The sequence below is a fragment of the Armigeres subalbatus genome, chromosome 3 (genome assembly GCF_024139115.2).
Source record: "Armigeres subalbatus isolate Guangzhou_Male chromosome 3, GZ_Asu_2, whole genome shotgun sequence".
NCBI classification, from domain to species: domain Eukaryota; kingdom Metazoa; phylum Arthropoda; class Insecta; order Diptera; family Culicidae; genus Armigeres; species Armigeres subalbatus.
Genome location: NC_085141.1, coordinates 428,417,014 through 428,441,079, shown reverse-complemented (window position 1 = coordinate 428,441,079; position 24,066 = coordinate 428,417,014). Strand labels below are relative to the sequence as shown.

The following is a 24,066-nucleotide window of genomic DNA, read 5'->3' as shown; positions in this document are numbered from 1 at the left end:
ATCTCTCCCACCCCGCCCACCAAAACAAAGTGCAGCGTTCCACTGAGCGATGGCTTGCATTGCTTGCGAAACCTCATTGAAGGTTCATTGCACCTTCGAACTAGTTATAATACACTCATAGTTGAGTGTGCGACCGAGATGGAGAATGCCCCCCAATCGCCCGGCACTGGTGTTGGTGATATTGGGCATCCACATCGGCTGATGGTGGTGTTGGGGCAGCGAAACTACGTTTGTCCCGCTCGCCCCCACTAAGCGATGTGGAGTGACGCACAAACCAGCGTACGTTCAACTGAATATTTATTTCTGTTTTTGTATGCAACTGTAGCATTGACACATTAACAGCTCATAGACCTTTGGGTTAACCACCGCGGTCGTGGGTTCGGATTTTGCGATATTTGATCGAAGGGAAATTAAAGGGAAATTAGAATTTGCTGATGACGAGTTTATGTGGAAGTGGTGGTCGGAATGAATCATAGGGAATCAATCGGTGTAAATTAATTATTAAGCTAATCATTGTTGTCGAGTAAATTAGTCGTAATCCGTTTAAAGTGAATTGTTCTCAAAGTAACAAAGCAAATTTGTTTATTCTATGATTTTAACTTATAGATTTTTAAATTACAAGACAATTGACTGTTAACGGAATAATTTGAAATAATGTTTGATCACACGTTTGATCAATAGGGCCATTCGTGATGTCGATTAAGAATTACTAAAATATTCTCCCTAACTCTATTCCCTAGTAACGCCAACGATTAATCTACAAATGAGTTCGTTTATTCACATCAGTAACCTATATGCAAGGTTGATGACCTAAATAGCTCGTTTGGTGCTGGCTCACTTTGTGCGCTCTCGTCTCTCACACCCCCTCAGTCGATTATCCACCACCACCACATCACCACCACAGCCACAGCTCGGAAACCAGAATTGTAGAACATTCCCAGCTACTACTGAACCGCACCCCGCGCACCTTGCGCCTCCATCAGCGTCATCGTCACCGTCGAGCTTTAAATTATGACCTCCTGCGATCGAGCGCGCGGTTTGTCTTCCACGTCTCGCTCACTCCCTCGCGCTTGTATCGCGCGAACCGCACCGAAACGCGTACAAGGCTAGCTGCGATTGTAAAAGTAAACCCCGTGCCGTGTGCCGCGAAGTGAATGGCTGCCTCATGACACACTCCTGCGCTACCCGTTCGTAGCAGCACCAATACTCGAAAGCTCGGTTCGCCGTCTCGCTCTCGCACGCCAGTTGCCAAAAGTGTGCCGGTATGTGTGCAACGTGACTCTCGTGCTTTTTTTTCTCAGCAGTATGGTGCAAACGTCGTCTTTTGGTCCACACAGAGCGATGCAGCTGCACGTTCTCGATTGCAACGGGCGCGGGGCGCGCCCTCAACGTTGCCCATCGACGACGGTGCATGCAATTTGATTCTGCATATGGTGCCATGCATGCATGCGTGCGTGTGGCTGTGAACGGGCACACACTTTTGATCATCATCGCTCGTCGACCGACGGCGATGATCACGCTGCTGCTGTTGCTGTGGTCGCCGCTCAGTGACGACGAGGATTATTTTCAGCGGCCTGTGCTGGCCATACCAGGCAGGGTGATAAGCGCGCGAATGCGAAAATTAATACCCGCACTAGACGAGAGGGTTGCCGATATGGTGGGCGGCGGTTAGCAGCGATAGACGCGCAGCAGCATAGGGCATTGCACTTGACGGCTTCGGATGAACTGATTCTTTGTGAAATCGGACAGCAAATTGAATGTGAATTCGCATTGAAGTGAGGATGGAAATGAAGATACAATAGCTTATATGGATGATTGTGCAAAATTGAATCAACTTGCGAAATTTGAGACATGAAGATGAAATTATTAGAAAAGTTATTATCGGCCAAATTAATTGTATTAAAGAGAATTGAAAAAATCTGTAATATATGATTTTTATACATATGCTTAATAAATGCACTCCTTTCAATAGAGAAGTTGTAATGCAGAATCATAAAGAAGCTGTATTCGTTGCAGAAAAAAAGAGAAAGGTTTTCATAGGAAATATTCATGCTAATCGAAAGAAAATCATTCACAGTAAACCTTCGACATAACGAGAGATAATATCGTATTGAACAGACATATTTTTTAAATTTGGAAGTTAAGGTCATTTTTAAATTTGGAGAAATTGAAACAATTCTCGGGTACTTATTCAAAAGGACGTATGTGATTTTGTAAACAAAGATTCAAACGTCGATTTGTCCAATCTGATGACACTCCCACGCAAACCAACACCACCAACAGGTAGCCGAAGCCTCCCCCTATCTGTCTATGGTGATGGTTTACGTGGGAGGGCTATCGGGCCGGACAAATCGACGTTCGAATCTTTGTTTACAAAATTTGTTTGTTTTGGAACCAGCAATCGTATAAGGCGTAACAGATACCATGCTTCTCCATCACTATAAAAAGTAATAATAATGTAGAACAACAACGTAGAACACTTTTAAGAAGAGGACATATGCCTTAGGCAACCAATTGTTTACGATATTTCTTTCAGAACGATGTAAAAAAAAGCTACTTTTTAGGCCGAAACAATAATTACAAGAACACCAAACCGGACAGGCAAATCTAATGTCAATCTACGGAATGAAAAAAAAAATTGGTATAATAAAAATAAAACCGTCTCATTCGATGTATATCTGTTGATTGAGGACGATTATTCTCCACAACTTCCATAGTTTGGTAGCAAATATATTTAGTTCTGGCCATACAGAGGATTGATTAATACCTGAAAGGGTTTCAAGGACGTTTTTTTTTTTTAGAAATTTCATCATATGATCCGTTAAGCACAATCTCTATATTTCATTTTTTTTTTTTAAATTTACCATTCATCACTCCCCCTTTTCTCCCAAGGAAAGTTCTTCTGAATTAAAGAAGAGAGATTGTTCCGAATTTCCGAGAGGATATTCTTCCGAACTTGCGATCTTTCGGGATGAATTTCTTCCGAATTTCCGAAATGAAATTCCTCCGAATTTCCGAAGGGAAATTCCTCAGAATTTTCGAAAGGGAAATTCCGCAGAATTTCTGAAGGGAAATTCTTCCAAATTTCCGAAGGGAAATTCTTCCGAATTTCCGCAGGGAAATTCTTGTGAATTTCGGAAGGCAGAATTCTTCCGAATTTCCGAAGGGAGAATTCTTCCGAATTACCGGAGGAAATTCTTCCGAATTTCCGAAGGAATTCTTCCGATTTCGAAGGAAATTCTACTGAATTTCGAAGGAAAATTCTTCTGAATTTCGAAGGAAATTCTTCCGAATTTCCGAAGGGAGAATTCTTCCGAATTTCCGAAGGGGAATTCTTCCGAATTTCCGAAGGGAGAATTCTTCCGAATTTCCGAAGGGAGAATTCTTCCGAATTCTGAAGGAAATTCTTCCGAATTTCCGAAGGACATTCTTCCGAATTTCCGAAGAGAGATTCTTCCGGTTTTCCGAAGGAAACTCTTCCGATTTTCGGAGGGAAATTCTTCCGAATTTCCGGAGGGAAATTCTTCCGAATTTCCGGAGGGAAATTCTTCCGAATTCCGGAGGAAATTCTTCCGAATTTCGGAGGAAATTCTTCCGAATTCCGGAGGAAATTCTTCCGAATTCCGGAGGAAATTCTTCCGAATTCCGGAGGAAATTCTTCCGAATTTCGGAGGAAATTCTTCCGAATTACGAAGGAAATTCTTCCGAATTCCGGAGGAAATTCTTCCGAATCCCGGAGGAAATTCTCCCGAATTTCCGGAGGAAATTCTGAATTTCCGGAGGAATTCTTCCGATTTCCGGAGGAAATTCTTCCGAATTCGGAGGAAATTCTTCCGAATTTCTGGAGAGAACTTCTACCGAATTTCCGGAGGGAAATTCTTCCGAATTGCCGGAGGGAAATTCTTCCGAATTTCCGGAGGGATATTCTTCCGAATTTCCAAGGGAAATTCTTCCAAACTTCCGGAAGGAAATTCTTCCGAATTTTCGAAGGAAACTTCTCCCGATTTTCTGAAGATAATTTTCCGAATTTCCGAAGGAAATTCTTCCGAATTTCCAAAGGGAAATTCTTCCGAAATTCCGTGGAGAAATTCTTCCGAATTCGAAGGAAATTCTTCCGAATTTCGAAGGAAATTCTTCCGATTTCGAAGGGAAATTCTTCCGATTTCGAAGGAAATTCTTCCGAATTTCGAAGGAAATTCTTCCGAATTCGAAGGGAAATTCTTCGAATTTCCGAAGGAAATTCTTCCGAATTTCGAAGGAAATTCTTCCGAATTTCGAAGGAAATTCTTCCGAATTTCCGAAGGAAATTCTTCCGAATTTTCGAAGGAAATTCTTCCGAATTTTCGAAGGAAATTCTTTCGAATTTCCGAAGGAAATTCTTCGAATTTACGAAGGAAATTCTTTCGAATTTCGAAGGAAATTCTTTCGAATTTCCGAAGGAAATTCTTCCTAATTTCGAAGGAAAATTCTACCGAATTTCAAAGGGAAATTCTTTCGAATTTCGAAGGAAATTCTTTCGAATTTCGAAGGAAATTTTTCGAGTTTCCGCACGGAAATTTTTCGAATTTTCGAAAGGAAATTTTTTCAAATTTCCGAAGGGAAATTCTTCCGATTTCGAAGGAAATTCTTCCGAATTTCCGAAGGTAAATTCTTCCGAATTTCGAAGGAAATTCATCCGAATTTCGAAGGAAATTCTTCGAATTCGAAGGAAATTCTTCCGAATTTCCGAAGGAAATTCTTCCGATTTCGAAGGGAAATTCTTCCGAATTTCGAAGGAAATTCTTCCGAATTTCGAAGGAAATTCTTCCGAATTTGAAGGAAATTCTTCCGAATTCGGAAGGAAATTCTTCCGAATTTCCGAAGGAAATTCTTCGAATTTCCGCAGGAAAACCTTCCTAATTCCAAAGGAAATTCTTCCCAATTTCGAAGGAAATTCTTCCCAATTTCGAAGGAAATTCTTCCCAATTTCCGAAGGAAAATGCTACGAATTTCCGAAGGAAAATTCTTACGAATCTCCGAAGGAAAATTCTACCGAATTTCCGAAGGAAATTCTTCCGATTTCCGATGGGAAATTCTTCCGAATTTCCGAAGGAAGTTCTCCCGAATTTCGAAGGGAAATTCTTGCGAATTTCCGAAGAGAAGTTTTTTCGAATTTCCGAAGGAAAATTTTTCGAATTTCCGAAGGAAATTCTTTCGAATTTCGAAGGAAATTCTTTCAATTTCGAAGGAAATTCTTTCAATTCCGAAGGAAATTCTTTCAATTTCGAAGGAAATTCTTTCAAATTTCGAAGGAAATTCTTTCGATTTTCGAAGGAAATTCTTTCAATTTCGAAGGGAATTTCTTCCGAATTTCCGAAGGAAAATCTTTCGAATTTCGAAGGAAATTCTTCCGAATTTCCGAAGGAAATTTTTCCGAATTCTCGAAGGGAATTTCTTCCGAATTTCCGAAGGAAATTCTTCCGAATTCGAAGGAAATTCTTCCGATTTTCCGAAAGGAAATTCTTCCGAATTTCCGAAGGAAAATCTTCCGAATTTCGAAGGAAATTTTTCCGAATTTCCGAAGGAAATTTTCCGAATTTCGAAGGGAAATTTTCCGAATTTCGAAGGAAATTCTTCCGAATTTCCGAAGGAAATTTTTCGAATTTCGAAGGAATTTTTTCGAAATTCGAAGGATTTTTTTGAATTTCGAAGGAAAATTCTTTCTTATTTCGAAGGAAATTCTTTCGAATTTCGAAGGAAAATTCTTCCTATTTCCGAAGGGAAATTTTTCGAATTTCGAAGCGAAATTCTTTCGAATTTCCGAAGGAAATTCTTCGAATTTCCGAAGGAAATTCTTTCGAATTTACGAAGGAAATTCTTTCGAATTTCCGAAGGAAATTCTTTCGAATTTTCGAAGGAAATTCTTTCGAATTTCCGAAATTCTATCGAATTTCCGAAATTCTTTCGAATTTCGAAGGAAATTCTTCCGAATTTCGAAGGAAATTCTTTCGAATTTCGAAGGAAATTCTTTCGAATTTCGAAGGAAATTCTTTCGAATTTCGAAGGAAATTCTTTCGAATTTCCGAAGGGAAATTCTTTCGAATTTCGAAGGAAATTCTTTCGAATTTCGAAGGAAATTCTTTCGAATTTACGAAGGAAATTCTTTCGAATTTCGAAAGAAATTCTTTCAATTTCGAAGGAAATTCTTTCAATTTCGAAGGAAATTCTTTCGAATTTCGAAGGAAATTCTTTCGAATTTCGAAGGAAATTCTTTCGAATTTCCGAAGGAAATTCTTCGAATTTCGAAGGAAATTCTTTCAATTTCGAAGGAAAATCTTTCGAATTTCCGAAGCGAAATTCTTTCGAATTTCCGAAGGGAAATTCTTTCAAATGTCCGAAGGGAAATTCCTTCGAATTTCTAAAGGAAAATTCTTTCGAATTTCTGAAGGGAAATTCTTTCGAATTTCCGAAGGGAAATTCTTTCAATTTCGAAGGAAATTCTTTCAATTTCGAAGGAAATTCTTTCGAATTTCCGAAGGCAAACTCTTTTGAATTTCCGAAGGAAATTCTTTCGAATTTTCGAAGGAAATTCTTTCGAATTTTCGAAGGAAATTCTTTCGAATTTCGAAGGAAATTCTTTCGAATTCCGAAGGAAATTATTTTGAATTTCGAAGGAAATTCTTTCAATTTCGAAGGAAATTCTTCGAATTTCGAAGGAAATTCTTTCAATTTCGGAGGGAAATTCTTCCGAATTCCGGAAGGAAATTCTTTCGAATTTCCGAGGGAAATTCTTTCGAATTTCCGAGGGAAATTCTTTCGAATTTCCGAGGGAAATTCTTTCGAATTTCCGAGGGAAATTCTTTCGAATTTCCGAGGGAAATTCTTTCGAATTTCCGAGGGAAATTCTTTCGAATTTCCGAGGGAAATTCTTCCGAATTCCCGAGGGAAATTCTTCTGAATTTCGAAGGAAATTTTCGAATTTCCGAATGGAAATTCTTCCGAATTCGAAGGAAATTCTTTCGAATATCCGAAGGAAATTCTTTCGAATTTCCGAAGGAAATTCTTCGAATTTCCGAAGGAAATTCTTTCAATTTCGAAGGAAATTCTTTGAATTTCCGAAGGAAATTCTTTGAATTTCGAAGGAAATTCTTTCGAATTTCGAAGGAAATTCTTCGAATTTCCAAAGGGATTTTTTTGAATTTCAAAGGAAATTCTTTCGAATTTCCGAAGGAAATTCTTTCAATTTCCGAAGGAAATTCTTTCAATTTCGAAGGAAATTCTTTCGAATTTCGAAGGAAATTCTTTCGAATTTCCGCAGGAAATTCCTTCAATTTCGAAGGAAATTCTTTCGAATTTCCGAAGGAAAATTCTTTCGAATTTCCGAAAGGGAAATTCCTTCGAGTTTCGGAAAGGGAAATTCCATCGAATTTTCGAAAAGGAAATTCCTTCAAATTTCCGAAGGGAAATTCCTTCGAATTTCCGAAAGGATAATTCCTTCGAATTTCCGAAGGAAATTCTTTCGAACTTCGAAGGAAATTCTTTTCAAATTCCGAAGGAAATTCTTTGAATTTCCGAAGGAAATTCTTCCGAATTTCCGAAGGAAATTCTTCCGAATTTCGAAGGAAATTCTTCCGAATTTCGAAGGAAATTCTTTCGAATTTCAAAGGAAATTCTTCCAAATTCCGCGATTCCTCCGCAGGAAATTCTTTCAATTTCCGAAGAGTAATTCTTTCGAATTTTCCAAGGGAAATTCCTTCAAATTTCCGAAGGGAAATTTTTCTGAATTTCCGAAGGAAAATTCTTTTGAATTTTCTAAGGAATTTTTTCGAATTCCAAAGGAAATTCTTTTCAAATTCCGAAGGAAATTCTTTCGAATTTCCGAAGGAAATTCTTATGTATATCCGAAGGAAATTCTTTCAAATTTCCGAAGGAAAGCCTTTCAACTTTCCGAAGGAAATTTTTTCGAATTTCCGAAGGAAATTATTTTGAATTTCCTAGGGAAATTCGTTCGATTTCCGAAGGAAATTCTTTCAATTTCGAAGGGAAATTCTTTCGAATTTCCGAAGGGAAATTCTTTCGAATTTCCGAAGGGAACTTCTTTCGAATTTCCGAAGGGAAATTTTTTCGAATTTCCGAAGGGAAATTCTTCCGAATTTCCGAAGGGAAATTCTTCCAAATTCCGCGATTCCCTTCACATTGTAATATTCCAAAACATTGTAAATTAATAACCATGTCGGGTGGTCAATACCCGAAATATAGACAATTTACTTTGATTGAACTGAATTAGAAATAAATAATTGCAAAATTTTCACAAAACAATTATTTAAGCAGCAAGAAATAAAAATAAAATAACAATCGAACAATGAAGAGTAATAGAAAAGGATAATTTTCGGAAAAAGAAGCATTCAAATCGATTATTATGTCCAGGGCAAAAACTTTTAAAGAAGGAGTCATCTTGAAAAAGATTTTTTTGCTTTTTATTTTTATTCGTTGTGGACATTTTAATATTTTTGCGGATGATTTAGCAATTAGGCACTGCTAATTTTGATTTATTCAATGAAATTGTGTAGCTTTTGCAATTGAAAATTTTGATTTGATACCGAAAATTCTTTTTTATATTGTTCATATAATAAAATCGGATCAAAAACGTGAAAAATCGGGGGTAGACTTAACTGAGAAACCTCAAGATCTGTATCGTCTTGGTTTTTAGAAAATTATCTCAAGCCTACGCAAAATATCCATTATTTAGAAAAAAAAAATATATCTATGCATTGCTTTTCATAGTTTCATAAATAGATTTAAAAAAAACTACTTTAATAAAGTGATAAACAATAAATATTGCTCTTATCCTAATATCTTTAGATGCAGAGGTGAGCCAGCCAAGGGCTGAAAACCTCTTAAATAAAGACGATAATAATATCTTTATTAGGAATTTCTTGCTTTTTATGAAAAATGTTTAAGGAAAATGTTGCAGAAATTTTGTATGGAAGGATGTCTTTATCTTAGTCGTCCACTTATGAACAGAGTGTAATACAATCAGAAATTTTTGGTGAAGTCCACTTTCTTTCACTTCTCAGCTCACTTCCAGACACATTCATAGTCGGCTCTGGACTGTCAATATTTGGTTGAATATTAGTCATTAAATATTTTTGCATATTCTACGAATTGATAAATTATTTGAAATCTGAACACGTTTTAATCGAATAATGTAATTTATCGCATAGAACTGAACCCGATTTTCATCCGCGAGGCACATTCAACGGTAAACGTTTTATAAACAATGATAAATATGTTTTTTTCTGCACATAGTAAGTACACTCAGTGACAGTCGAATAAATGAGTTGGTGGAGCAGTCATCTGACTATGTCATTCTATGTTTTGAATAATCATGCGATGTTTGTCAAATTTCGAACTGAAGTAGCTTCATGAAGATGAATATTTTAAGCTCTGCTTATGAATAATTACTGTGAACAGAACGTGGAGCAGCATGGTATAATGTGGTTGTTGAAAAATGTATCCCAAGTTACTAAACCCATTTCAAATTCAATTTTAAATATTTGGTTTTTGTGCTCTTAGAAAGCTCAAATGAAAAACGTATTCCACTGATCATTGTTGCCCGTTTCCATAATCATGGTCGCCTTAAGTAATAGCTATCCTTTAACGAATACCTTCCCTTGAACCAATCTAATTTACTGAGCCAACATTTTTCTTCAAACAAATTTGTTCAGCACGATTTTTATATTCAACGTTGCCTCACACAGTTACTTTACCTAATTACTTGGTTAACCTTCAGCTTCATGGTCCGCTGTCCAATCGGTCTTTCTAACTCGAAAAAAAAGCCGCCTAGAATTATTACCCAACATTCTCGAACCCCGTCTCGACGAACCAGCACCGAACAAGCAGCAGTGACCGTCACACCGTTCTATGCTTTGGCCAAACGTTCCATAAAGTGCCTCGTTCTGTGGCGGTATGTTTTCCAAGCATAGTTCAATGCCTCACAGCATAGGTTATTCACTCGCAGCGTGGTGCTCAGCGGCGCTGCTGCGATGAAACTTGATTTAACGTTGGACTAGTGAAAGAGAGAGGGGTTATTTGCCAAAAAGCTTTAATTTACCCAAATGATTATTTTCCGGAAAAAGTGAAATATTGGGCAAAACTATTGATTTTCAAGCAAGTGAGCATTCACTGCCTCTGGAAAATAACCCGCTCCGGAATATGCGCAAAACTGGCAATCAACGAGTTCGCAACCGAGCGGGGAACCGCAACAAAGCCAAAAGTGGAGAAACTCAAAGGCCGATAAACTTCATTGATCGGTCATTGACTGAGAGTCGTTTGGTACGATCGTACTTACGCCGTTCGCCATCCGAACGAGCGAGCGCGCAGGCAGTTGGCTGGCGCTGAGAAAACAAGTTTCCATCATGGTGAACCCCTCCGCGCACCGACCAACCAACCGGCCAGGCAAGGTTTCTATTCCGATCCGCGGGTATGAAGGTATGTCGCCTGCCGCGCAATGTTGCCCGTTTCAGTCGCTACATAACCGTTGCGCGGCGCGGTATGCTGATGCCGGGACGCAATCATACATTTTTATTTATTTGCGTTCCATTTGCTATTCGCTAAGATTGTGACAAATTATTTATAGCCTGAACATTCGTCAAAAACGCATTCTTGCATAATTAACTGCAGGCGGCCAACTCGGTTGCATAGCAACTGAGACGCAGCCTACTGTTATTATGGTTCCCTCAAGCATGAGTCCTGCACGTGTGCGTAATTTTCCATCTCTTTGGACTCCATTTTGCTACCATCATCACGCCGAGCTGGGTTAGTGGCCTACCTAATATTTAGTTCTAGCGAGCAACCGCGGAACCAGTTCTCGATCATTAGATCAACCTCAATTTACCCCCGGCTGGTTCGCCAGCACGGCGCTGCGAGGCTATGCTTTCAGGTTTCTAGTCGGGTGGCGATGGCATTGGAAAGTACACTGACCTGGTCCGAGTTCTTAGCATATGAACGTAGGCAGGACGCGTAGAGCGGCGAGTGCCGGACTCGGTGTCAAGAACTGCCAATGCTCTTTCTCGTTTGTGTCTTCAATGATCTAGCGCTAGCGCCTGGGTGGGTAGCAACGGCACAACCTACCAGAAATAGGAGCCGATCCTTATGTGTTCAATGGCTTGGCGCGAATACCGCAAAGACGGTGGTGGAGCGCAAGTTGGCAACCGCTGAATGAGTGTGCGTCGCGTTGAACGTTGCATGGACGGCGGATTCAGCACCGTCGAGTGTCCTTGAAAACGCATTGCCAATCGAATGGTTTTTTCCACTCTTTATTGGTTTCAGTTAGAGTGTGAATATGCAGCAATATTAGTGAAACTGTCATTTTAAATTGACTTAAGACAAGAAATAAAAGAACATTTATTTAAAGTATTTTCCAAGAATATTTGATAAATTTTCTGCATATGTTCGTTGCTAGCAAGTGTCTAGTTATGAATATAATAAATTCTGATATCTGTGAGTGTGATATGAGAAACAAAGAACCAATTTTTTCATAATTCATCATAAATAGAATTATCAGTTTTCGGGTAATTTTAATAAGAGAAATAATAATTGGAATAGAAGAAACTCATTTTTCAGAATCTAATCTAAGACATTGCAATAAATAAATCCTTCAAAAGTGTCGCAGTTTTCTTGACAATTTGAACAGAACAAAATCTTTCAAAGCTGCCTTTTACCTATTGCAGAAATTTAGGCAATTGTTCAATTAATTTTATGATGTGCCATGTCACAGCAATTGTCATTGAGTTCAAATTAGTTAGTTTTGGATATAAAAAAAACTAAATGGTTTACGTAATTCAATGTTTGTCAAAATGTTAATCAAAACATATATTCCATCATGCAATCTCGAACTCAACGCAGTAGGCCACCAAATTTCCCTCCATAGAAAGTTCCCCACTTTTCTTCGGTCAAAAACCTTTGCCTTTTTCCATTGCCCACTTCGTTCGGAGCTGGCAGTCCTACATAATCTAAAAAAATCCAAGAAGGCCTCTAAGCCTCGACGAACGGCGAAAAAATAGAAAAGACTACACCGCATCGTCGTCTTCGGCGGTAGCAGTGGCAAGTTCATCGCCTGCCCATGGCTCTAAACACTGAACGAGCGCGCGGTCGGTCACTAACCTACGTGCAGAAGTCAATAAACTGTGATTAAACAAAGTAGGAGAAACTACTACTCGCATTCACATTCAACCGCACATCCCCGCGCGCCCCATCCGTCGCCGTCGCGCTCGTTCAACATTAATAGCCCAACGCGCGCGCTTCAACATGCATAACCTCGATTCTTTTCACGATACGGCGAATGCCGTCAGAACTTTGTTAACAGTAAACAAATCAAAGTGTTGAAAAGCTCCGTTCGCTTTTAAGGCCAGTTTCAAAACAACAACACGCCAACCATCACCAGTCAACGAATGTGATTCATTCAAGGGTATTTCCATCCGTTCACCCCAACCGACATCGTTAGTCGGTCGTTCGCCGCCCGTCGTCGTCCCAACTGCATCGACGAGCGAAGTAGGCGCAGCGTACTCACGTTGAACGATACGCACCAACGCAGCAAGCGGTGGACGGCAGTGGCCGCGGCCGAGGCAGCGCAACTGTGCTACAGCGTTCTTTGCCCTCGCGAGTCTATTCCACATAGTCATCATCGACACATTTTCTACAACACACTCAGCTTCTCACACAGTACAAGCGACGCGACGTGTCATCAGACAACGGGCAACGCAAACCATCCATCCATCCATCCGTCCATCCGAGCCGTGCAAGGAAGAAGGGGGCCATCAGTCGGTCAATGTGCCCGTTCTTTTTTCTGCCTTGTTTCCTCGCCAGGTCCCCGCCACTTCTGACACGATGATATGCATGTCTCGTCACCCCACACGTCCATATCCGCGAGCAACCTTCCGCGTTCTGCTTGGGAAGCTAGCGGTTTGAACCGCTGCTGCACTGCCAGGTCAAAAACCCCCGTGTGACCCCGAGTCATGTCGTCAGCCGAGGGGTCATTCGATTGATCGGTCTTCACCCCTCTGCAAAATAATGGGCTATTGGCATTTCGGTTCACTTACCTTGCAGCCTTCGCAGGAATGCACACCGTAGTGGAAACCGGAAGCTTTGTCGCCACATACGCGGCACAGTACGGTGGTTCCGTCGAATTCTGTGAATGAGAGGGGAGAAAATAAGGGAATGGTTAGTGAAAAAATGTAGAATTTGGTGAGCATTTGTGCAATTCTATTCTAGCAAGTTGACAACACATACAAAAGTTTGGTGCAACACAGCGGGGAGATAGGCATCCTGAAAATTTAATAGACGTCCGTGTCATGGAGGCACTGAATTTCTGCACACTTTGGTCTGTTTTTAAACACATGAGTGACAAAAATTGTAAAAAGACGCAAAAGAAACGCTGTCGTGACTAAGATTGGGGAACTTGATCATGTTTATTTTAATCAAAAGTTGCTATAATATGTACGAATCACAAGAAAAATCAAATTTTTAATGTGACAGTTTCTATACAAAATTAAATCTGGGTTTTAGAATTTCGCTCACGTTTGAACGAAAACTTAGAGACTCTGTAATGTTTTTTTTTTTTTTGATAGATACAACAGTTACAATAATCAAAAATAACGATTTCAAATCTTTACTTTCAATGATTGGCACCATACTGAAAAGTCCAAGACTATAAAAATACTGTTTCTTTAAAATGCAAGGTCAAATAACTTGAATGCATTATTTTATTCATTTTTGTTTCATGACGATTCTAATTAGCACCAAAACTGCTAACTGAGAAAAAACACCATTTATCAGATGGTGAAAATAATTAAAAATGCTAATCGCAATTGATCAAACACGGAAAAGACATGATGATTTAAGGTTTTTAGTTCACATGTGTATTGGTTGAATAGTGACTTATTACAAAATCTTCATTGATTAACCACAGCGGAGACGAGGCCAGCCTAGGGCTGAAATTCTCCTTAATGAAGATAATAAAAAAAGATTAACCTCATTCCACCATACATCAGCCAGGAGCCTTCCAATTGTTTCGTATTATAGTTTCGTATTATAGAGCTTATACAACAACCGTTCCTGGTGATAAAATTTGTTTTTTTTTCCTATGAATCATAATAACTAAACACTTCCAGGAAACTACTTGAAACATTCGTAGTTGTTGCTTTGAAAAATTAAAATCAGATTTAAAGTTCCAAAGTATTTTATTTTAATCTGTATTTTATTTTAATCTGTAAATGTTTTTATTTTGAAATTCTTATTTACATGAATATGAAAAGAAGAAGAAGAAATGATATACAATGAAAATTTGATGTACTAGCAGACCCGACGAATTTTGTCTCGCTTGAATTTTTTTTTACATTCGCAATTTAATTAAAAGAAGCCTCTAACTACCATACAAATATTTAATTTTATCTCGAAAAACCTTCATATATCAAATTTGGTTCCGCTTGCTTGAATAGTACTCGGATTATGCAGACATTTCTGAGTCCATCTTTCCAGATGGGCAGGGGTCAAACCATCTCAGAACGATTTCTTTTCTTCAAATACCTTCACATGCAAAATTTCGTTCCGGGCCCCAAAACCTCGGTATACTAATTTTAACTCCGATTGGGTCAGCAATATCCGAGTCTATAAGGGTCAAATGTTTTATGTTTAAATTTTAACCCGTTCTTGTTAGCCAAACTTCATGATCATATTTGTTCTGGATATCTGGAACAGTGGTTATTTATTTTAAAAGGTCGTAAACTAAGGTCAGTCAACTCAAGTCATATACATTTGGTGGACCTTGAATACCTATTTTTGTATATTTTTAAAGCCAGTATGTAATTTATTCCGATCATCATCCAATTCAACATTCACATTGAAAACAAAACCAACATCACTAAACAATGCATCAAACATTGCACCGAGCAACGAGCAGTCATTACCGCACTGCACTGATGCAATTGTTCATGCATTTGGTTTCACTGCAAGTTAATCCTGAAAGTGAAAACGATCGTCGATCGAGGAGGATCATCCATCCAAACGCAATCAGCAGCACTAGCTAGCGGTCATTCACTCGCGCACGGCAGCAGCGATCGGCTCGAGCGTGCGCGCCCGCGCCAGAGAGAGAGAGACATACAATAGGCACCCGATTTAAACTCCATACCCAAGTCAGTGAAAGTAAAAACAAAATCGAAAAGAAAGTAGTGAAATTTCAACCAAGCAACGAAGCCGATGATCGATTCCTAGTGATGACTTTTGTTTTTATTCAATTCTTTGGCCGTTTTTCTTCGATCTTTGCTGTTGACCTATCGCTTGTCTAATGCTACCTGCTGCCGCCGACGAAGACGAGAATCTGCTTTTCTACTTTCTTCTCGCATCCCGATTCACACACACACACACGAACACGGCCCAGCTTTGTTGTTTTTCCTTATATAATCATCATCCCATTCTGTTTTCCTCCGACTTTCTTCGGGTTATACAACGTTATATAACCCGGGAGCCCATCGCCGATAAACAACTTTCTCCCGTTTCGGAGATTCTTTCTCGCGTCTGGGTCCTCCGTGCACTGCCACACCACCACACCATATCTGGGTGGGAACGAGCGGCGCACGAGACGATCAGTCGCTCGCTCAATGCTGCTGCCAGCGGCGCTAATTGAGTGATAAATCATGGCTAGCTTCGATACTCCGCCGCGGGCCGGCGGCTCTGCTTCGCGCTCATTAGGCATCGGCATCATCATCGGCCGAACTGGATTTGCTGAAGGCTTGCTTTCAATCCGCACGCTTGACCAATTTCTTTCTTCTTCAATGGAGGAGATTTTTCACTCATTATGCATTGTGCGCGGCTTTATATATTATCGTTATTGTTATTATTATTATTATTATTTCATTGGGTGTGTTGAAAACAATTCGAAAGAAAGTGATTCGATTTCCCGGCCTGCAGCAGCGGCGAGATCTAATTAGGCTACTAGTGTTTGCGATATGGGGGTTGCTGATTGATGTGAACGGATCCGTTTTCAGACGATTTTCTAAAATTATCATCGGACACTATCACTTTATCATCATTTATAAGAGCACGGAATCGAAGCTTTTAATTGATTGGATTGATGTGCGCATTAGGAGATGAACGAGATGTTTGGAAAGCAATTTTCTGTTCAATTTTAATAGCTCTTCTTTTCTTCTTTTATTTAAAATTACATTCTCCACCCGAGACTTCGCCGCCTTCTTGCTGCCAAATGTTAATCAAGTACTTTCAATACATACCATTTATGCGCTTGTATATCATGCAGCGAGAAAGAATTCTCCACCCAGAGCAGCTGAGAAAACCTCTCAGACTGGATATAGATTCGATCTCAGTCTATGACATTTTCTAAGGCTAAATGGAGTGCAATATTTGCTAAGCTAGTCCTTGGATAGTCTTAGCTTCTTAACATGGATTATTCATAAATTAATGTCGCAAAACAGAAGAGAAAAATAAACGATATTTTTTCCCCAAAATGTTAGACATTTGATTCGAAGTGATGCGAAATAATTGATCGACATAACATGGGTTTGGGCGCACATAACTTTGAGCTGACAAAAATTCTAAAATTGTGTTCTAAACTTGTATATTATTATCTCACAATAACTTCTTTTAGAGACGAAAAATTCCATGAAGTGATACTAAACGCATCATCAGCTGAATGTAATTCGAGATTTGTAACAAAGATTTCTTGGAAAGCTGTTCGAAGGATAATATAGAACAGATGTGTTTCACGCTAACTCATTCACAATACCACTGGTATTTTTTATAAAAATAATTTGTGATTTTTGTTTAGAAAAATAATACTCTTCATCCATTAACTTTGGTGAGCGTAGAGCACTGTTCTATAACCATGTGGGACGAAGGATCACGTCCATCGTTAAGATGGGAGAGTCAAATTGAGACCGTCGTAAAAATTGGTCTGGAGAAATGACTAATAAATCAGTGTGATGATGAATTGGAAAAAAACAGACAAACTGTATGGACAACACTCTTCATGAGATCAACATATATTTTTGGTAAAAAGTAATTATATGTATTTTTCGTAATTTGTCGTTTTTGTCTCTGGAATGGTGTCCAAAGTATATTGAATTCTTATGCTATCTTCAGTTTCTTGTGAAGTTGTTCAAGATTTTTTTATATCAGACATCATAAAAATATTATTCAATCAAAGCCAGATCAAGACTAGAGTTCCGATAAAATAACAAAAGGATTATTGTGGATGATCAGTTTATTTGAAAGTTCTGCAATTATGGAGGATACCTGTGCTGTAGATGTAAGTCAACTTGTTGTAGAAATCTGTACAAAAAAAATGTCTAATCCGTTTTGATAAAAATATTATGTTGAGCTTTTTAGTGGAATGTCTTCACTTGTCATAAGACGAGTTTGTACAATCCCATTTAATTCCACCGCTTAATTGTACCTTGACAGATACGTATTTCGACCTCAACAGTAAGGTCGAAATACGTATCTGTCAAGGTATAATTAAGTGGTGGAATTAAATGGGATTGTACAAACTCGTCTTATGACAAGTGATGTCTAATCCGTTTGTTTTGGTTCTGTGATAACTGCATTTTTATCAAGTTATGATATGATCATTTCTTTGACTTTTAATGTTTGAATTCATTGCTTTATAGAACATTATGATCTACTGAGAGCAAACTATACTCCTTGCAACCATCAACCATCACATCTTATCCCTGCCAATTTGTAACTTGTAACTTGTTGACTAAGCGATTTTTTACTTGTCACTAGTAGTGGAATTAAATGGAATTGTACAAACTCGCCTTATAACAAGTAAATACATTCCACCAAAAGCGAAACATGATTTTTTTCAACAAAACACATGCATTAAAAAGGTGTCCAAAATGCACCAGTTGAATAAAATTGCGTTTTTCTGGAGAGCAAATAATTTTGAAAATCTCGCCTTAAAAAAAATCTCATTGAAATTAAAAATCAAGCGATATCCAGAGAAAAGTATTTCTAATAGTGTAAATCTGAAAGTTGAATAAAATATGGCCATTGGCTGGAAGTACAATACTGGACATTCGATTGAGATCACCGCGAAATGGAGACGTAGCTTAGGGAGTTGATATGAAACAATGCTCCCTTGGAAGATGTTGCAGCTAGACAGAAAAGTTTTTTAAGGGTCTGAATCATATTCTGTCTGTAACGCAATTGAATACAGATCTGTATTCATGCAGATGAAGCAACTACGCAATTTCGCAGAAAATGCGATCAAATCTAAATAAATTACAATCCAATAATGTTATGGATAAATTCGACATAAAAGAAGGAAGAAAGTTTTTCTAGCTTTGCAATTTTTATTTTCTCTTCAAAATGCCGAGTTTTAAAGTACTTTTTTTGCTGATTGGTAGTGGTGCCATTAGGAACGGGGTCACTGGAGCTGTAGAAGAGCTAACTCCTGCATATAATCTCATGGTAATGACAGTTAGTATTCTCACCTCATGCACCAGATAACAAACACAACAAGCTTAAAATTTTAGAAAATGTCGGCAATGTAGATAACATTCACATTTCAGAAAAAAAAGTGATGCTACTCTGCTGCCAGAAAGCTCATGAAGGCAAATGCATCTGTACTGTAAGCTACCAATCAATAGAAAACAACGTTACCTACCAGCTGTCATAGTCTCAAGATTGTTTTGCGTATGAACGATTGAACAGTCCGTGGATGCTTCTGGAGACGCTTGGTACATGACAGATACGATAAACATGATGGAATACCAATAAAATAAGGCATCAATTACCATCGAGTTGTGGGAGCTACAAGACCATTTCCTCTAGCCGAATCAGTTCCTGAATCAGTACTCTAAAACTGTATAGGTATTAAACGTTAACCCACAAACTCTTAATTAAACATTAAGTCCGTTCATTTGCCGTGATCAACATTAATATTACTGAGGTTCGTTTTTCAACACAAATCAAAATTTAAGTAAGCACTGTTTTTTTTCTGATTTCGTTTGAATAGCTGGCACTATTAGTATCTACTTTTCAGAAAATCATTAAGCTATTTTAATCTACCTTTCGTTTCGAATAAACGGTGAGACCAAATCTTTTACTTTTTGTCTTTTGTATTTTTACATTTACGCACATTTTTCGCAATACAACCGGTGAAGAATTATAAAAACTGTGTGGCTGCGGAAGGATTCGATTCCAAAACATAATAAAATCCCGTAATGATGGCATTATGGCAATCATCCTAGTCACATCACCACGATCTGTGAACTTAGAAAAATTATTGTCATCAAACTATTGTAATAACGTAAGCAATCCTATCTATTAACATTTGGTGTTGATTTGTCACAATTCTGTCTTTATTATTAACCCATTTTGATGATAATTAATATTTCACATAAGCACAATTGGTTTGAAAAACACATGGCCAAACTTTATATGCTATTCAATTCAAGAGATCAGTGAATTGAAATAGAAGTTTAAAAAAAGAATAAACTAACAATGACGTGACAATTGGGGCTATGTAGCATTTTTACATATTTTTTGTTAAAAAAAGTGAAATATTTCCTATTATCAGCTCAATATGGATCCTATGGAATAGAATTGTGCCAAATGACAAACAGATTATCAATACTTGAGCAGGGTAGGGTTCAAAGAAGGTATTCATCTTCTTTGAACCCTACCCCGCTGGAAATACTGTTTTTATATTCGGCAATTGAACAGCAAATATTGGGAAAAATATATTAAGCTCGTTTAGTGGAATGTATTAAACCGTCTAAAGCGAATTAAGTACTGTCCATTTAATTCCACCAGTTAATTTTCGTTATCTTTGCAGATACGTATTTCGACCACAACTGTGGTCGTCTTCGGTGTCTTGTACTTGACTCGACTTGATCGGTAAGGACACTGAAGGCGACCACACAGGTGTGGTCGAGATACGGATCTGCAAAGATAACGAAAATTAACTGGTGGAATTAAATGGACAGTACTTAATTCGCTTTAGACGAGCAAATATTGTTTTAAATTTGTTTTATCTTATGGAAATAACGATGTTTAGCCCATAAGTTTAAATACAAAGGCAAATGTTACAATCCATTGCTTTTAAAATATCGCTAAAAGTCTTCCAAAATACCTAAAATGTTTGCATTGAATCTTTATCTTGATCAAACGAAAAATTGGATTTTGCTTAAGCTAATCTGGAAAACTTTGTGAATATAAAGGTGAATATAAGAATGCACACCCACAATTAGAGCATCAAAATATGTTACAGTCTAAAAGTGTACGTTCAAATGAGTTTTCATTTTGAGCTTTTGTCGACAATTGGTGCTCCATTTAGTCTAGTTGTTTGATTAATATATCTGATAATGATTTAGTGAGATTTCCAATGGTCAGTTTAAATACAAATGGTTACTTTATGAAGCAGCGTATTTTTGTACAAAGATGTAATGAGAGTCGAAAAACTTTTCTCGAGTAATTATCGATGATTTGTGGATGGTCCCCTAAGCTAATGTTAACTTTTCTTCCTCCTTCACAAATGTGAATTTTGGCATTTTAAAGTTTGGTAACAATTGAGCTGTTCATAACAATAAAAGTAAATCATTCATGTAAAAAGTGTTACGAGGGGTAAGAGTCTAAAATCGTATTTTTTTGGGCAAACATCCCAATTACTATTTAATAATGTTTTGCAATCCTTTAATTTTTATTGGTGCTCAACGATTTCCATTTCATCTAGCTTAATAACCTTAATAAGAATTGAACGAAAATTCTACTCAAGTTAAATCCATAAGTCAATGGAGTTTTTGTTAGTCACCTATAATTTTAAATTGATTACTGGGAATAATCATTCATCGGATTGCATTTCCTACGGATAAACGATCCTCCGGATCTGTAGGACTCGTTTGCTGATGATCATTTTCAGGAAGCATACATACACTACCCAAATTCTGTGGTCCTGAACTGTCTTTCTTCTTCTTCTTCATTGGCATTACATCCCCACTGGGACATTGCCGCCTCGCAGCTTAGTGTTCAATTAGCACTTCCACAGTTATTAACTGCGAGGTTTCTAAGCCAAGTTACCATTTCTGCATTCGTATATCATGAGGCTAACACGATGATACTTTTATGCCCAAGGAAGTCGAGACAATTTCCTATCCAAAAAATGTCTAGGCCGGCCACCCTCAGCATGGTCTTGCTTTGTAGCCGCGCGTCTTACCGCACGGCTAAGGAGGGCCCTTCGAACTGTCTCTAGATCCGTGACTATTCCTGTAGTTTTTTTAATGACAATCAGTGGGTTTTTTCATAATTTGGGTCATTTGGCATAAACTTTAACCAGGTCGGTTGAAAAAACATTATTCACCTGTCATAAGACGAGAAACTGAAGACGGCCTTACACATGAGGTCAAAATACGTATCAGTAAATGGAATAGTACTAATTTCGTCTTATGACAAATGAATCTCAGGTGCCTAGTGACCAGGGTTGTTAATCGGTAATTTATTGTTATCGCCAATAAAGTTAAATGCATTCAACGTTATCGGTTACTCTGATAAAGATGAATCAACTCAATAATCATCGGGGTTCGATAATTTAACGTTAATTTAACGGAAGTTAACTCGATAATTTTGCGGTAATGTGGTAACTAGATGACGCTTATAAAGTTTGTGTACAATTTTGACAGAAATCGAGTATTGTATAAATTGACTTTTTACGAAAATTTTGTCAATACTGAGCCTGATTGCAGCAGGTTTCCAGATACGATTTTGATGAAAACGGGACTCTCTAGAAATAATGCTCAGTGCCCGACACTCTACGGAACGAAAAGTGTGAACTGTTCTGTAATGATTTGATGTTCGTTTTAGCATTGCATAAGTGTTCCACGAATAGGGAGCAAGTTGTATACAATAACGTAGATATTTGTGCTAACCAGACAGACCTTCTCTCAGATGGAGACACATCGTCATATCCTTCTACTGACGGAAGACGTATAATGACTTTTCGTTGGCAATCTTTTTGGATAAGCAAAAACATGCAACTGGAATCGGAACACCTCGAGGGATTGAGACTGGGTTTTAAGTGCTAAAGATTATTACAGTGACTTGTATAGTATTTCATCTCAGGCATAGAGCACCAGTACCAAGCGAAAATACTCTCGGTGATGAATTGGTCACTCATTCCGCACGACTCGGTTAGTCTTGTCTATGATTCATAAAATAATCAAATTTATGTTATATGTAAGTACATGTAGATGCTCCAGATCTCCAAAATTGCAGTACATATATATATATATATTACAGTTAACTCGATAATTATCGATAAATCAACGAATACTCGATAACGATAACGATAAATCAACGCTCACTTTATCGTCAACGAAGCATCATCGTACAATTTTTATCGTTATCGAAGTTGCGTTAAATTATGATTTCTGCCTCATAAGGTCATGGGTTCAGTCCAAGGCCTACAAACAATAAATTGACTCTCTACATCTTGATGTTGTATATCTCGATATCTCTCCCTATGTCGATGATTTCCTTAGTCTCTTCAATCTACATACATTTGGGGTTTCTACATTTCGATCACTTCCCTATCTCGATATCTCTCTATCTCGATGTGTTCTGATCTTATTTTGTTCTATAGCCAGTGATGAACCTAATTTTAAAATTTTAAAATAACTTAATTATGTAAAGGAAAAAAAGAAAATCATATTTTGTTCAGGATTCACTCTCCCTTTGTCGATATGTTCAAATTTTTAGGCTAGACCATCTTTGGACAATAACAAACACATCAACAACAGGAAATGATATTTGTTATGTTGTCGCAACGAGCTTCTTTGATCTAGTACCCATTTCAATTTTCCTTCCATTCCTCGATGTCCCCTTCGCTCGATGGTCCCTTCAATATCGAGAGGTGGAGAGGCGACTGTAATAGTACCCTTTTTTCTCAACTGTCTGTAAGAACGAAATCAGCAATGATTCGAATTGTTTGGGGCTGTCATTTTGAACAAGTATCTGAAACATTCATTTTCCCACCATCTGTTCTAGATTAATTTTTATTACAGTTGAGTTGCAAAATATTAAAACTGTTATAACGCTCAGTTTTATTTTCTGCGAATTTGAACCACGAATAAATCACGAGATTCAAATATTTTTCAATTGTTGGATGCGTCATTTACTGTCAGATTAATCAACTTTGCAATTACGGCGCCTTTTTAGCAGCAATATAATTATTTCATTGAATTAAAAAATCAAACATGAAATGAACTCTGCTGAGGAAACCAGCGAGTTTGTTCTATTTTGCGTGAGGTTCAAGTGTCGACTTTTTTCTTGCTGTTCGCTCCTTTTTGCAGACAGACGCTGTGATTTGATTTTATACAAAATACATAAACATATCAAAAGGTATCAAACTCTATATATTTCCACAAAATTCGAACGTCCTTTTCATTACCTGTACAGCAAGATCATAGTTAAATGCTAAACAGCCTCGATAATGCATCTGCGATTGATTTGTTGTGTATTCTACTGTTAATTACACAATTTTCTATATACCTTTTACATAAATGTAAAATTATAATGCAGTAGTCAACCTTCTCAAATGTTCGTCCAGATTTAATGGATTGTTTACATGACCATAAGATCGGTCTCTCTGTGTACATGAAAAGTGATGCCGTTTTAGCAGCACTACATTATCAACACTTGAATTATGAAAAAATACCCTGCGTTGCTTACGCATGCTTGTGTTTTCACAGTTCTAGCTCACATATAATATTTAGTGTCAATATATAGCATGAGAAGCCACATTTTCATAGATTATTTCTTGATGTTTGCTTACATATTCGAGAAAACAAACATAACATATAGAACAAATAAACACGCAACACTGAACGATGATTTTCGTGTACAACTGATTCTATTTTTACATGAATTTTTTACTCGGCCGTGTAAAAATTCCCATACAAAATTTTTGCAAAGTTGCTCTATTTTGCATGATTCGTCGAGAAATCATGAAACTTTTTTACACGGATTTTCAAATTTTGAACTGAAAACTTTTTTACACGGAACGCATCCCTCGTG

General features: G+C 37.8%; 1 protein-coding gene across 5 annotated transcripts in view; it reads right to left on the bottom strand.

Annotated features, from left to right (window-relative positions):
- LOC134227501 (ecdysone-inducible protein E75-like) overlaps positions 1–24,066 on the bottom strand; it is a 220,689-nt gene that overhangs the window by 70,423 nt on the left and 126,200 nt on the right. For all 5 annotated transcript variants that reach the window (XM_062709040.1, XM_062709041.1, XM_062709042.1 and 2 more), the window contains one exon: positions 13,080–13,168. In XM_062709040.1, coding sequence (XP_062565024.1) covers positions 13,080–13,168 — 89 coding nt within the window. The remainder of the gene's footprint in view (positions 1–13,079; positions 13,169–24,066) is intronic.